The sequence below is a fragment of the Kwoniella bestiolae genome, chromosome 4 (genome assembly GCF_000512585.2).
Source record: "Kwoniella bestiolae CBS 10118 chromosome 4, complete sequence".
NCBI lineage: Eukaryota > Fungi > Basidiomycota > Tremellomycetes > Tremellales > Cryptococcaceae > Kwoniella > Kwoniella bestiolae.
The window spans coordinates 100,529-114,165 of record NC_089244.1 but is presented as its reverse complement, the minus strand read 5'-3'; the positions used below and the strand labels follow the sequence as shown (position 1 = coordinate 114,165).

The following is a 13,637-nucleotide window of genomic DNA, read 5'->3' as shown; positions in this document are numbered from 1 at the left end:
CCTTCCCGGTGAGATCGGTGAGAACTCATCACATGCATGACATCAAAGGGAGACAAGAGAAACGATGCAGGTGATTGCACGCTGTCACTATCCCACAGATTGCGATGATTCGTTCCATCATGGGATGCACTCAATGAAGAGCAGACGAGAGCAGAGTGATGAATACATGTTATATGTCATTGATATGATAATACGATACGATACGGTATGATAATCCTTCTCTCTTCATCTGCTTATTTCCCTTGCATTTGTTCTACAAGAAGATATGGCAATCCATCAGCACATTACCCAAATTCAAGTCCAGCACAAAATCGTCAATCCAAGAACAGTCACGAAAGAGAAGATGCAATGTACTGGACGAGATGGACTGATGACCAGGTAGAACCAAACTCACCAGCATTATGTTCCGCAAACCTCGCACCAACCCTTTCAGAGTGTTTCAAGAATTTGTCTGTACAGTTCTGAACGCATGTTGACTATACATGCACGAGAGTCAGCGATGATTCCAGTCTTCCTACATTCCGATTGATGTCCCGCATCGAGGCGATAGGGTTGGAAGGAATAAGGAGAGGGTGTAACGATATCATGATATGATTCAATCCTCCCCGTTCTCCCCGTCCGAAGAGAAAGAGAAATAAGAGAAGAGGAGAAAAGAGACCCAAATCGATCCGTCATATTCCAATTTCCTAGTCATACACCCCATCCCCTCCTTCATATCTCCATCTCCCCCAGCAGATCACGAAGAAAATCAAGAAAAGCAAACACCCAACCCACCTCATTCGTAGTCAAAGCCTTGCTCGTGAAATCCTGCGCACAAGCGTTGAAGCATCGTTCCACCAATCCAGAATAAAGCTTCATGAAATCTTGCATCTATCATCGAGGAAAGCGAATCAGATCAGCATCGTCATTCCAACCAATGTAGAAGTATCATATCGTATCGTGTTTCATCTGGGGGTGGTTTTCGGACTTGTCTCCTTCCCAGATCTATCCCATATCCCATTCCTCACTCCCCCTACCATCCAGCCTAAGTATTCATCTACCATCTACTTGGCCACTCCTCCGCCTTACCCCTCAACCGTCCAACCCCCACTCACCTGCTTCTTCTCGATGACTTTTGTCATGTGCGCTTGCTCCGCTCCGTTGAATTGTGAAAAGTCCATCTTGTTCTGGTTTGATATTCCTTGTTGGTATTGTATAGAGTGTCGAAGTAGATGAGGAGAGCTCGAGATGTTAGATATGCACGAATCGATCCGATCAGAAGAAGGAGTAAGAACAAGTGAGATACAGATGGATGGTTGAGAAATGAAAATTCGGTTCATGCTACAAGAAGAAATCGGCGATCGCCGCTCGGCTTAATCGATAGATGGATGGGTGGGATGCTGGTGATATGTCTACTTGATATATATATCTTGAACATATAGTATATACATAGCAGTCACAACATATATCTTATTGTATATACAATCTATTCACACACTCGTATCATATACTTCTTCAACTAGCACCATTATATATCTATCTTACATATCTTATATTCACACACACAGCCAACATGCCAAATCGTATAATCATATAATCGTATCTCGTACCATCATAATATCATCAATACCCCATATCTTCATACTCTTCATCGTACTCCAATCGATCTTCAGGCCAGGTATCGTCCTCTTGAGCTTGACCTTGAGTTTGATCGAGTGTGGTACCATCATCGATATAGTCATCGTTGTTAATATCGTTAGCTGAGATATCAGCAACATTAGTATCAAGTCAGTATCGTAAATCAGTAGTGAGGGATCAAGGATAAGTACCATCAGTGGGACGAGACGGCTTACCATACATATCTTGATAAGAACTTCCAGCATGGGGCTTCGACGGATCGAAGAAAGAATATTCATCTTGATTGTTGAACGTGACCTTCTTGGCTCTCTTCGGAGCAGGAGGAGGGAGAGGATCAGAATCGAACGAGCCGGAGGGGAATCCACTGGGTTCATTTTCGAATGACCGCTTGTAGCCCGAATGTGCAGGTTGGTCCATCGGTTCGTAAGGTGTTCTATAGGTTTCGTTTTCGTTATTATGGTATCGTTCGTTCTCGTTATAACCATCGTAAGTATCGTGTTCGAGCGGGATCGATTGATCTTGCGCAACGGACGAAGTACCATCGGGATAACCGTTATAGCCTTGGAAGTTCGCGTTGTTATCGAAACCGTTCCAGTCGTAGTAGAAGTTCCCATCTTGTGCACTCATATCTCCCTTATTCTCGATAACACCGGCTGTCTCATTCTCCGTCTCACAATCTTCCATCTTGACAGACGAAGAATCATCAACAATCAGAGCATCCTCCAACATTTCTTTCGCATCCCCATCCCAGTCCAATGTCGTCGAACCTGCTAATTCGGAGCTGGTCGGGGGGTCCTTGTTGTTAGATTTAGTGTTGTGTTCATCCCCCTCTGAGTCAGACTCGTCAGGAACCATCTCGTAAGCTTCATCGGGAGTTAGTTCCCTCTTCCTGTTTCGGGGTGGTTTGGTACCGCCAAGTCTCGGTTCCGATACCGGGCTGGGAGAATGGGAGTACATGATGGGAGAACTATCGATGGGTCTAGTTGCGTTGGATCTCTTGGTGCGTTTGGGACTATCGGTAGCTGTGGTAGTTCGAGTAGATGCTTTGGGATTAAGGTCTTCGATACCTTTGATAGCTTTGGTGGCTGTGGCTGGGACATGATCCACGATGACCTCAGACGCAGTAGGTCCCACCTCAGGCGATACTTCAGCTGGAGGTGGAGACGGCTCAAGGACTTGCTTGGGATAATCTTCGTCTTTAAGATCGGTGAGGTACTCGACCTTGGAGGAACATCCAGCTATCTCTTCCACTACGGCCAACAACAATCACGTGAGCAATCTCCGCCTTCGCATAAAGGAAGCTACTCACCTCCATAATGACATATCACCTTATCACATCTCCTACTAAGCTCAACAGAGACCGTAAAATTATTGTCTTTCTTACTCAGTAGCCTCTTCAGACTGAGCCGATCATGACCAAGTGAAGTCAGCGAGTGATCCATGATTTGAATGGAGATCAGCTCCAAAAGGGAGGACAACTCACGATTTCTTCTGATAGGATATATACGAACCATCATCCCGCAAGAAAACCATCGAAAAATTCCAACTCCACGGTTTTGCTTTTCGTCCATTCTTGCGTTGCAGCCCCTCGAGCATGTTGGCTGCCAATAGTTCGGTAATGACATCGATTTTGAGACATGGTGGTTTGCCGCTCTCGATACGACCGTTCCTAGAGGAGGAAACATTTCAGAAGTTAGCTGAGCTTTAATTATCGCAAAAAGGGGTGACCTTGAAGGGTGACTCACTGCATGGTGACTTTGAACCTGGGCATGGTCTTGACCTTCTCTTTGATCTCTCTCACCACTTTGTGAGATTTGTTTAGCTTCTCTATCAGCATCGGCAGATCTGCGGCCAACAGTTGGTCAAAGGCTGACCAAAAGGATCGTGAAGTCAGCGTGGTAGCACTTGTCCTCTTAGCATGAAATTGTCACTTACTATTTATGTGATTGGCTTCCAGTGCTCGAATGGCAACGGGACCTATGACAACTTATTGGTTAGCTGCATCTAAGGGTAGTCAATGAGGAGGAAGGAGTTACCGATTTGATCGATTTGTCGGAATATCACCGCTGTATCTTCCCATGCTTTAGCTGTGATCGTGCGGGATAGCTCCATCGCCGCTCGAAGAGGTTCTCCATATTGACGAACGTAAGCGACTTGTACGATGGCTATCGAGGAGCAGCATCCCTTGATCAGCACCACTAGCCAGCTTGCAGTAAGCGTTCATCGAGAATTCACCTGATGCGATTCGTTGCGCTTGGGGAAAGATCATCATTTGGGTCTGTAGAGGCGACGTAGTTTCGGTCTTCTTCTCCGCTTCGTAAGGTATATTCCCAAATTGCGCTTGCATAAGTAGAAAGACCTTCTCCCTGAATTGACGTATGGGTATCAGTTTGAGATACAGCATTCTGTCGATCTAGCCTCGACTTACCAATACTCTTTGACCTGTCGGTGTATTTTATATCTAGTCTGATCGTGTTCACGGAGCGCGTTTAGGAGCTTCGCATCTCCCGGTCGAACTCGCAGGTCACGGAATCTATACCCAGGCAGGATGTAAACAGCTTGCCATTAGGGATGTTTCGGATGAGACGAACGTACTCATGTGCATGAGACACAATCTCCAGCAGATCCCGGAGAGTCGATTCTTCCGTAATGCTCATTATGTCCAACATCTAAAATAAAGGTTGATCAGCTGCGCATTCTTTAGTCACATGACGCTGATCAACTCACCGTCGAATAAGCTACACCATATCGCTCACAGCCCGTTCAGCATTGTCAATGCGAGTACAAGAAAGCGTGACCCACAGATCATGGACCTTCTTAGAATCTGACCTATCTGCGTCGCTTCGAGCTTAAATTCTCCCGGATCCCCCTTGGGAGTTTGCACTACGAAACCAGGCTGTACAAGCTTAGCTAATGCTTCCTACGGACAGGGTACAGAGATCTTAGCAATATCGCGATACACGCCTAACGATCGACTCACTTGGAGATAATGCGTAACATATTCTTCCCAAGAAGAGTTATCGGATTTGACCACATCATCTTGTAACGCAGCTGTATAGTGCGATGGATTCTGCTGGATTCGAATGTAGAGAAACGATCTGCAAAATGATCCAACCTGATCAGTTTTACGCTTCTGCTTGTAGTGAATGGTCGAACGATTGGAATTGCCTGCTCTGCTCACTTTTTCAACCATGCTTCAGCAGTAGCAAGACTGTCGATAGTACCCAAAGCGATTTCAGAATTAAGGTCTAATAGGATGTTCGTCCAGTAAGAGTAAGCACCTCTGAAACTCAAATAATCAGGGACTTACGTTCTTTCAAATTAAGATGTCTGCAATGGATGTCAGTTTTGTATTTTCCCCACTATCAGCTAAGCTGGACGTACAAGGTACTTTCAAGCATAGTCGAGGAGTACAACATGGATTCGTACTACACAACGCAGCCGGAATTGATCAGTACACAATCAAGCTGAATGTTCAAGAGCACTGACCTTCTTGACCTTCGATTGTTCGCATATCACTACCACCGTACCCGACTGATCGTATTGAGGTCGGCCCGCTCTTCCCATCATTTGCTACCAAGGGTATGAATAAGTAGCTGGGATTTGGTTGATACGTAAAGCGACATACCTGAATGTCGATATCGGAATACTCCTTGAATCCTATTACCGGTCCATGCCATGCAGTCGTACCCCTTATAATCACCGTATGAGCTGGTAAATTGACTCCGACGGCCAAAGTCTATTCAGTCAAATTAGCAAAGGACATCTCAAATAAGACGGAAAACTTACTGAGGTCGATACAATCATCTTCAGTCTCCCTCCTATAAACCCTTCTTCAATGCTCCTCCTATCGGGAAAGCTGAGACCAGCATGATGAATGGCGATGCCGCAGTCTGCGTATCTCGAAAGCTTGTCATCCTCGAATTTGAGATCGTGCTTGGATCTATATTCACCGATTAACACGACAACAAAGGTGACCTTGGGAACAGCAAGCTTACTCTAGCTTCCAAGGAAGCACCAGGCTCTTTGCCTGGGATTCTTGATACAGGTTGTATACCATCTCCGCGGTCTTTTGACAAGCTGCATATATCATCAGCTCGTCAAGAACCAAACAGTAGAATGATGAAAAGAAACCAGACGAACCCTTTCGAGTGGCGCAGAAAACCAATACTGGTTTGCCCTGAGCATGAGCTGTGAGAATTGGGAATAGCGCTGCATCAAGCTTCGCATCGAGAACCCATTCTGAGCTACATTCGATACCGTAAACTTTTCGTACTAGTTTTACAGGTCGGTATTCTTCGCCGAACTGAGCGTAGGTGGAGATGGGTTTGTGAGCGTATTACTGAGTGCTTTTCAGGACCACCCACCTGATAAACCTTCGCTTTCGACATCAAGAGGACCTTCTTCTTCCCAACACTATTTTCTTCTCCACCTTCACCTTCTCCCCCTCTGTATACTCCGGAAGAGAGCACGAAGGGGTCGGCAGCTTCTCTTTGACCTACCCATCTAGCAATGTCATCGATGTTGGGAATGGTGGCACTCAAAGCGACGATCCGAACGTCGCTGGTACTCTGTCTCATTCTGGAGATAACAACTTCCAAGGTCGCACCTCGATCTTCACGCAGGATATGAACCTAAATGACACGTTCAGTCTTATCAGCATTCAGAACGGTCTGATGGCTCAGTATGTATTTTCAGATAACCCACCTCATCGATCATGATCAGCTTCAACCTGTTATAGAATTCCGTCTTCGCCCACTTCTCATGTCTCGTCATGGAATCCAGCTTTTCGGGCTAATTATCATACATTAGGGTTAGATACCTTTCAGATCAACATTGCATTCCGATACCTCGTCTAGACATCTCTGCCCGGTACCCCCTCTCTCGTCTTCTCGACAGAAGAGGAAGCATACTCACAGTAAAAACTACGATATCGGCTTTCCTGATCAGTCGACACGCCAGGTCGAAGTCTGCAGTATCACCCGTAATCGACATACCTAAGGAGTTCACGGGTGATCAGGAAGGGTATCTGTCAGAGGTGAAACGAACCACTCACAATCGATCTCGAGGCAAGTGTGCATTCTCGCCTGCCAATCCCGTTGTCTTTCACTGCATAATGCCTACTTAGAAGGTGATATCAACGAAGCTTCTTGGAGAAAATGGGGGTATTTCAGAATACGAAAAAACAATATCTGAAGAGTAGACTCACCTTCGTGGGAGCGATGTAGATCGATAGTGGTCTTGCATCACCATAATTGGTGGACATGATCTTGAGGAAAGCAAGTTCAAAGATGGTTGTTTTCCCTGAGCCCGTCGGTGCGGAAACGACGAGATTGTCATCTTTCTTGTAGGCCTGAGCATACAGAGTCAGCTAAGCCCTGGAAGAATAAATGAAACTCTCCGCACATCCTCAAATACAGCGCTTTGAACTCTGTTGAAATGTTTGAATGATGGGAAACATTGCCTTTGTTGATCATCTGCATGAACAGAAACTTCTGTCAGATTTGGCTTGCGAATGGAATACTGGAAGAACGTACTCAAGAGCTCAGATACGTTGACATACTCGTCAGTTTGCTTTCGAGATGCTTCACGTTGTTCCATCACTTCGGGAGTGGCCGTAGGTTCATCATCGTCGATAGCTTCGATAGGAGGAGGAGCTACAAAGTTAAGAATGACATCAGCTTTGTCGGCTATTGCAGGAAATGATGAGAAATGACGAAGAGCTCACAGTACTTTCGAGTAGGCTGATGGTTGTTGTCTTCGCGATGATCGTCCATTCGATGTTGATGGTTGGCGATGGTGGTACGAGGAGGGGTGAAGACAGGCTGAGTGACATTGCTTGATTGACCGTTATTTTGGAAATAGCGACTTGTCCTGCCGGTTAGAAGCGTCGGAGGAGCTGTTCTGATGGGAGTAGGAGAGTCGACTGGAAAAGTGAATTAGCATATGAGGTAAGGAGATATACTCACGATACGAAACACGGGGAGAAGCGAAGGGATGCAGGAAGGGGACAGACAGCGTTTGCGAAGAGAGAGGGAAGGTAGGGGAAAGGTGAGGGGGAGTCAGAGGAGAGGAAAGATAGGGATGAGGGCAAGAGAGAGGGAGGTAGGGGGGAGGAGAGGGGGCGAAGGAGGAGGTAGGGGGGGCACGAGAAAGGGAAGTGAAGATAGAGGAAGAGAGATGGGTGTATGTGGGATGAGGCGAGTTGTACGACCCCTGAAGAAGAAGGAAGGGATGGTGGGAGAGTAAGGTAGAGAACCAGTCGTCTTTCATAAGGTTTCACCATGATGCTCCCAGTCTTCTGCCTTGTTCCTCCCTCCCTCCTCTTTTTCCCTCTGTATCAATCGAGCACTCCATCCTCAATCCTGGCATGTTCGGAATAGCATCCAAGATATGCTTGATCACTCACTTTCACTGAATGAGAACTGCTCACTACTCCCTTGGACAAACGAGTCGTCCGCCCTACCCAACCCATCCCACGATGTACCGTCCTCTTCCCCACCGTTTTGATAGGTTTGGGGCTGAGAGATCTCCCATAACTGCTGTTCGTCCGAGTCTGACATTGGGTACGGATATAGAGAGCAGCTCTGGTATGATAGGGGGGATGATGAGGGGTTATAATAAGAGACTCAGGGAGGAGAAGAAAAGAAGTAGAGAAGTAGAGAAGAAGAGAAGATTGATGTTGTGAGTTGTTGTTGTTATATGCAGTGCATTGGTGGACAACCTCCACCATACCCCATCCTCATTACGATTGTATTTGATTCCGCTAATCAGCCAATGCTGCACAGTTTGTAATGGCTCATTAGGAGCTTACTAATTCGAACACTGATCGTATACTCACAGTCGCGTAACGCGACAACAAGACAACGAGACAATCCTCCCTTTCTTCTCCTCCTCCTTTCACTCTCTCACTCTCTTGCACTTTACTTTCTTACTCTCTTCTTCTTCTTATCATCATCAACGTTACAAGGTGGGACAAGTCTCTACTACCAGGAAGAAGGAGAGACACACCTTGCGAGATGTTCAAAAACCTACCCACCTTCAAATCCCTACCTCAAGCTATCGGCTTACCCTTCCTATCCACTCAGGAAGATGCGCAGCTCAAGTTCAAATCATCACCAGGAGGAATCAAGAGATTATACAGCGACGAGGTGATACCTAATTCAGATGTCACTTACTGGTCTCAGTATTACAGTCTGTTCAACTCTTCTGCCGATGTCTATTCGTTGATATCTGTACAAGATGGTAGGTCATCTTATACATCAATTCAAGTCGCGGAACTACCAACTAATCATCTCTCCCTACCTCCACGTCTAGTTCGCCAAGCATTGACCAACCAACCCAACAACCTATCCACACTCATCCTCACCCTATCTCATCACCTATTCACACTCCTCCCATCACCCGGTTTTCCTCATTCACCTTCACCCGCTCAAGACCTATCGAGAGAAGCGTTGAACTGTCTAAGAGTGTTAGGCAGATTACTAGTGGTGATATATGAATACGAATCCGATCTGAAAGAAAAGGTGGATCATGGGATCATACCGCCTAATGAGGTGGACGACCAGAGTTTCGCCAGGAAATGGTTATATAGTAGATCATTGGTCGATAAGCAAGAACAAGGAGACGGGTCAGTGAAAGAGAGTTTGGAACAAGATGATCAGTTCAAGATTGAAGATTCCGATTCAGAGCATGAAGAAGAAGATGGAGAAGATGAGGATGAAGGTGTTAGAGCATTCAAAGCTACCGTGGGACATCCCGCTTCATCTTCAACTCCAACACCTACAACTAAGAAAGAAGAAGGCGTGACGGATGATCCATTGTCAAAGGCAGAACCAACGGAGGACACACAGAAAGAAGAAGAAGAGAAAGAATACATGCCATGCTTGATAGAAAGGCTGTTTAGCTGCACGATCGATCTATTATTCTGCGCTGGATTCACAGTACCTGATAGTGTGAGGGGTCCTAATGTGACTGAGAAGATCAATGTGAGTGACAATACAATCCCTGAAGACATTTTCGAAATGAATGTAGGAGTCAGTTCTGATTCTCTTTTTGTCCATGTCCAGTACGTGATTTGGGAGAAGGGAGTTGGAAGTACAGTCAATGTTGGGAGTTCCGCCGAATTGGACAGGAATAAGACTGAAGTTCTCCGTGAGTCCAACAACCTCTGCCGAATTCTTCGAAGACAAATGAATAGTATCCGCTCTCGTGTGTTTTTTCAAGAGAGAAAGGATATGAACGATAAGCTAACCACGATCATCCCCCTCATCAGGCTTCCTCCTCATCCTCCTCTCCACAACGATATACACTCCACCTCACGCATTATCAACCACCCCCAACTTACCTCTCGAAATCCTCACCCACTCGTTGGAACGAAGACTGGTCCTATCCCTCCTCTGCTCATTCCTCAACACTTCTCTGACACCCCTCAAAGCATCATTCGGGATTAGCGGTCAGATACCTTACAATCATCTTATCTCGAAAGCAGCAGAGGAAAGAAGGACTCTGGTGAGAGCTTCATTGATGGTTTTGCTGGTGGCTTTGGATCATCGGGTGGAGAATCAAGGAAGTGCGGGAATGGTCATGGGTGAAGGGAAGGAGGAGAATGCTTTTAGGTATTTCATCTCAAAGCTTGTGAGTTCTTCTCCCTTCTTCTCCTCCTTGTTTCAGGTTTCTTCTTCCCAGTCACTTGATATACTTGAATCGGCTAAGCAGGTGAGCTGATCAACTGCATGTGTGAAATACAGCACCGAAAAGAAGACTTCTCCTTCCTACTCGATGGCATTATTGGTATTCTACAGGAACACAACGCAGTCACCAATGGATATCTACCAGGAAGCAAAAAGCCTATACCCTACATCCTGGAGACCTGTGAGTAGGAAATGAAATGGAAGTGGGCGAGCAACATCCAGCTAACTAATTACCTATGTAGATATATTACTCTGGCGTTTAGTAGATCTCAACAAGGTGAGTTTCCTGACTCCTATGACAATTTGTCGTTGCATAGCTGACATTCATTCTCGACCTTAGCGATTCCGTCAATACCTCCTTGATTCAGGTAAAGCCCTCGACGTGGTTTGTTATATATTGGTAACAAGTTTAGATTTGAAGGACGATCCGGGTTGGTGGACCTTTTCCTTCGTTGTACAAGACAAAGTCGTATGAACTAACCTTACATTCCAATTCTATGATTAGCCCACCATGGACTTCTTCGACTCCTCTCATACCTTCTGCAAACCCTTTCTGCAGACAAAGCATTTGCCGTATCCCTCAATCAGACTATTCGGATGACAATCCCTTCGAGATGGGCAGTAGCAGGTACAGCAGCGGACTTCTTGATCGTTGTATGTCACTCCACCCTTTGATGATGAGTGGAATGTATGGCTGAACCTACATTGTTCGTCTTGTTTAGTCGATCTACTCAATTGCTACTACTCCCGGTCTAAACCCTCTTTTCCCAGCTTTGACAATAAGCATATCCAACATCGCTCCTTACCTTGTCAATATCGGTGTTCAAGCTTCAACTAGATTATTGCAGCTATTCAAAGCTTTCTCGGCACCCAATTTTTTGCTAGCTGATGAGGGACATCCGAGATTGGTATATTATCTGTAAGCTTTTTTGTTGAAGTATACCCTCAGGGGGGACAAAGCTGACATGTATTTCGTACAGACTTGAGACGTTCAACTCTATACTGTATTTCCAGCTTAATGGTGAGCTAAGAATATTGCTTGTTCGGATATTCCAGCTGACGTTGATTTCGTATCAGAGAACCCCAATCTCGTCTATGCTATACTACGATCTCACCAAGATTTCCAAACTCTCGCTACGTTCACTTTGGTATCTGGTCTGAGGGATATACAAAGACGTAAAGCTCTGAGAGCGGCAGGTCAGTCCATTCATCCAACCCTCCCAATGCGATACCCAAGACTGACCGTCCCTTTCATAGCTGCCGGACGAAATACCAACAACAGAGGATTAACTCGTACACCTTCGGAGACCGATATGCAAGCTGAGAAAGCCGCTTTACTTGGACGTGATCCAGATCATGAGACTGACGATCAAGATCCATCATCACCCTCATCTCAACGACGTATCCTTTCTCCTCCCCCAACTATACCAGAGGAACCTGCATCCGTCGCGCAACCTCTGACTACACCTGGACCAGACGTGGTTTCAGATCCTCTTGCTCAACCCTCTCCTACCGCTACCATCGACTTACCTTCTCCACCTCAGGCTCAGAACGGGCTAAGTGGAAAGCAAAGAGGCAAATTGCGTGCGGTAGATACCGAATTGAACCATGATGGGTCAGATGGACATGGTCAAGTGGAGATACCTGATGAAGAGTTGATGAGAGTCGCTCAGGCTGGTGTGGGACCTAATGGGTATGTGCCTACTCAAGAATGGGTGTCTAGCTGGCAGAAGGGGTAAGTGTGATCTTTCAACTGTTCATGTCGCTTGCATCTTATTACGCCAAATCTTTTGATCTATCTCCACGGTCATCCTTCTCCTCATCTGCTGAGGACACCGCTTGTACAAGTGATTGTTTGTGCTGACTCTCATCCGTATGACTCTCAGACTCCCCCTCGACCCGGTCCTCGTAGCCATCTCCGAGCTCTTGCCGAAGATACAAGAGAATCAACAATTGACAGGAGCACCGTCGTCCAAAGTATTCAATATACTCAAAGGCGTATCTTTGTCAGAGGTCTTACCGCCTTCTCCACCTATCGTACCTAGACGATTCCAGGTAAGTATAGCTCTCATCATCTCGTCCCTTCATCTTCCCGCCATCCCCTAAATCAATCTCTCTCCTTCCTATGTCAACATCCGCATCACTTTTTTGATAGGATTGAAGCTGATCGTACCTTTCTGTGCAATAGTGGTCTTCCGCCTCTTGCGTCTGGTTGACATCCCTTCTCTGGGGAGATATCTACGTAGCTGGTCTGACTACCGACGGAGTATGGCGAGATACGACGGTAAGATTGTTCGGGGTCAAGCAGGCTCCTGTGAAAGGGAGGGGTGCGCAGGTAGGAAAGTTTTTAAAGACTATTGGGGTCGTGTAGGGTGGATTTGTATGGGTTTATCGACAGGAGAGGATAGTAGTGGATCTAGCCTAGTATACATGCATTGAACATACCTATGTACATGTAGCATGATATTAGTCATTTTACATCTGATCGCTGCCCTCTATCGTATCTGAATAGATCAGTGAGACCAACCTGGGGAGAAGAGGTGAATCGTCGAAGTATACTCTGTACTATCCCAGAATCCCCACTTGCACTTGCCCTTGCACAACTTGCATTTTTACTTGAAGACACAATCATTACAATGACCTCTGGGGTACATCCCCCATCTAAGATCTTGGCAGGTACCTCTCCCAAAATAATTTGTATCATCTGTCGTGCTCCCCTTCGGATCTATCCGTATCAATAACGTCAAAGTAGATCATCCATTGTTTTGGTAATGTTGTCGCAGAGATTGACGTAAAGATCGATTGATCTCGTCTCAGCTCAGGGTTTACCTTTCGGGTTTGAAAAGAAGAATTAGAGCTCTCAAGTTTATCCGTGAGGAGTAAGGTAGGATGGGAAGGGATGACCAATAATATAACTTGCGAATCATCTGTGAATGACCGCAATGTAGGAAGGGTCGGACCAAACGTCCATTCAGGAACGAAAGAACCACCATGTACCGGCACCGGAAAGGAAAGAAAGGTATGTGGTGGTAGACTGCTCCTCTCCTCATTCCTGCACATCGGCAATTCTGGAACGCAGCAATAATAGACCAGCGAATGAGTCTAAAGCACGACACCTCATCTCATGAATTAACCGATCTACCTCAATACGACTGATTATGCCATCTCCATTAGATTTGATTAAACGTTGGCGGACTAGACCGAAGTGATTTAAGGTTTGTATGATCATTAGAGATAATTGATGGCGTGATATGAGATGTTGTAGTCGCGGGGGTACCGAGTGATGAGGTGATCAATGGTCAATCGACGTACATGGATTCGGTTCGA

The 13,637-nt window shown here is 46.0% G+C and overlaps 3 protein-coding genes across 3 annotated transcripts; 1 reads left to right on the top strand and 2 right to left on the bottom strand.

Annotated features, from left to right (window-relative positions):
• Positions 1-233: 233 nt before the first annotated feature.
• Positions 234-1,160, bottom strand: I302_105608 (mitochondrial import inner membrane translocase subunit TIM9; the record flags this gene model as incomplete). Its single annotated transcript, XM_019191357.1, has 4 exons — positions 234-253; positions 395-476; positions 775-870; positions 1,095-1,160. The coding sequence occupies 4 exons, from the start codon at positions 1,158-1,160 to the stop codon at positions 234-236; spliced, it is 264 nt and encodes an 87-aa protein (XP_019045987.1).
• Positions 1,161-1,602: 442 nt separating this feature from the next.
• Positions 1,603-8,180, bottom strand: I302_105607 (uncharacterized protein; the record flags this gene model as incomplete). The annotated part of the gene is made up of 30 exons (XM_065870118.1): positions 1,603-1,739; positions 1,833-2,867; positions 2,927-3,018; positions 3,101-3,286; positions 3,363-3,486; positions 3,553-3,594; positions 3,654-3,782; positions 3,853-3,983; positions 4,046-4,150; positions 4,213-4,286; positions 4,345-4,355; positions 4,420-4,537; positions 4,598-4,715; positions 4,799-4,865; positions 4,928-4,947; positions 5,002-5,045; positions 5,107-5,190; positions 5,246-5,356; positions 5,407-5,560; positions 5,616-5,697; positions 5,761-5,923; positions 5,985-6,251; positions 6,325-6,411; positions 6,535-6,614; positions 6,674-6,737; positions 6,827-6,970; positions 7,024-7,094; positions 7,155-7,274; positions 7,346-7,543; positions 8,027-8,180. The coding sequence occupies 30 exons, from the start codon at positions 8,178-8,180 to the stop codon at positions 1,603-1,605; spliced, it is 4,212 nt and encodes a 1,403-aa protein (XP_065726190.1).
• A 456-nt stretch (positions 8,181-8,636) lies between these two features.
• I302_105606 (uncharacterized protein) lies at positions 8,637-12,681 on the top strand (the record flags this gene model as incomplete). Its single annotated transcript, XM_065870117.1, has 14 exons — positions 8,637-8,862; positions 8,935-9,605; positions 9,687-9,771; positions 9,893-10,254; positions 10,368-10,491; positions 10,553-10,587; positions 10,651-10,741; positions 10,816-10,964; positions 11,033-11,229; positions 11,291-11,331; positions 11,388-11,507; positions 11,568-12,045; positions 12,197-12,365; positions 12,499-12,681. The coding sequence occupies 14 exons, from the start codon at positions 8,637-8,639 to the stop codon at positions 12,679-12,681; spliced, it is 2,931 nt and encodes a 976-aa protein (XP_065726189.1).
• Positions 12,682-13,637: the final 956 nt, after the last annotated feature.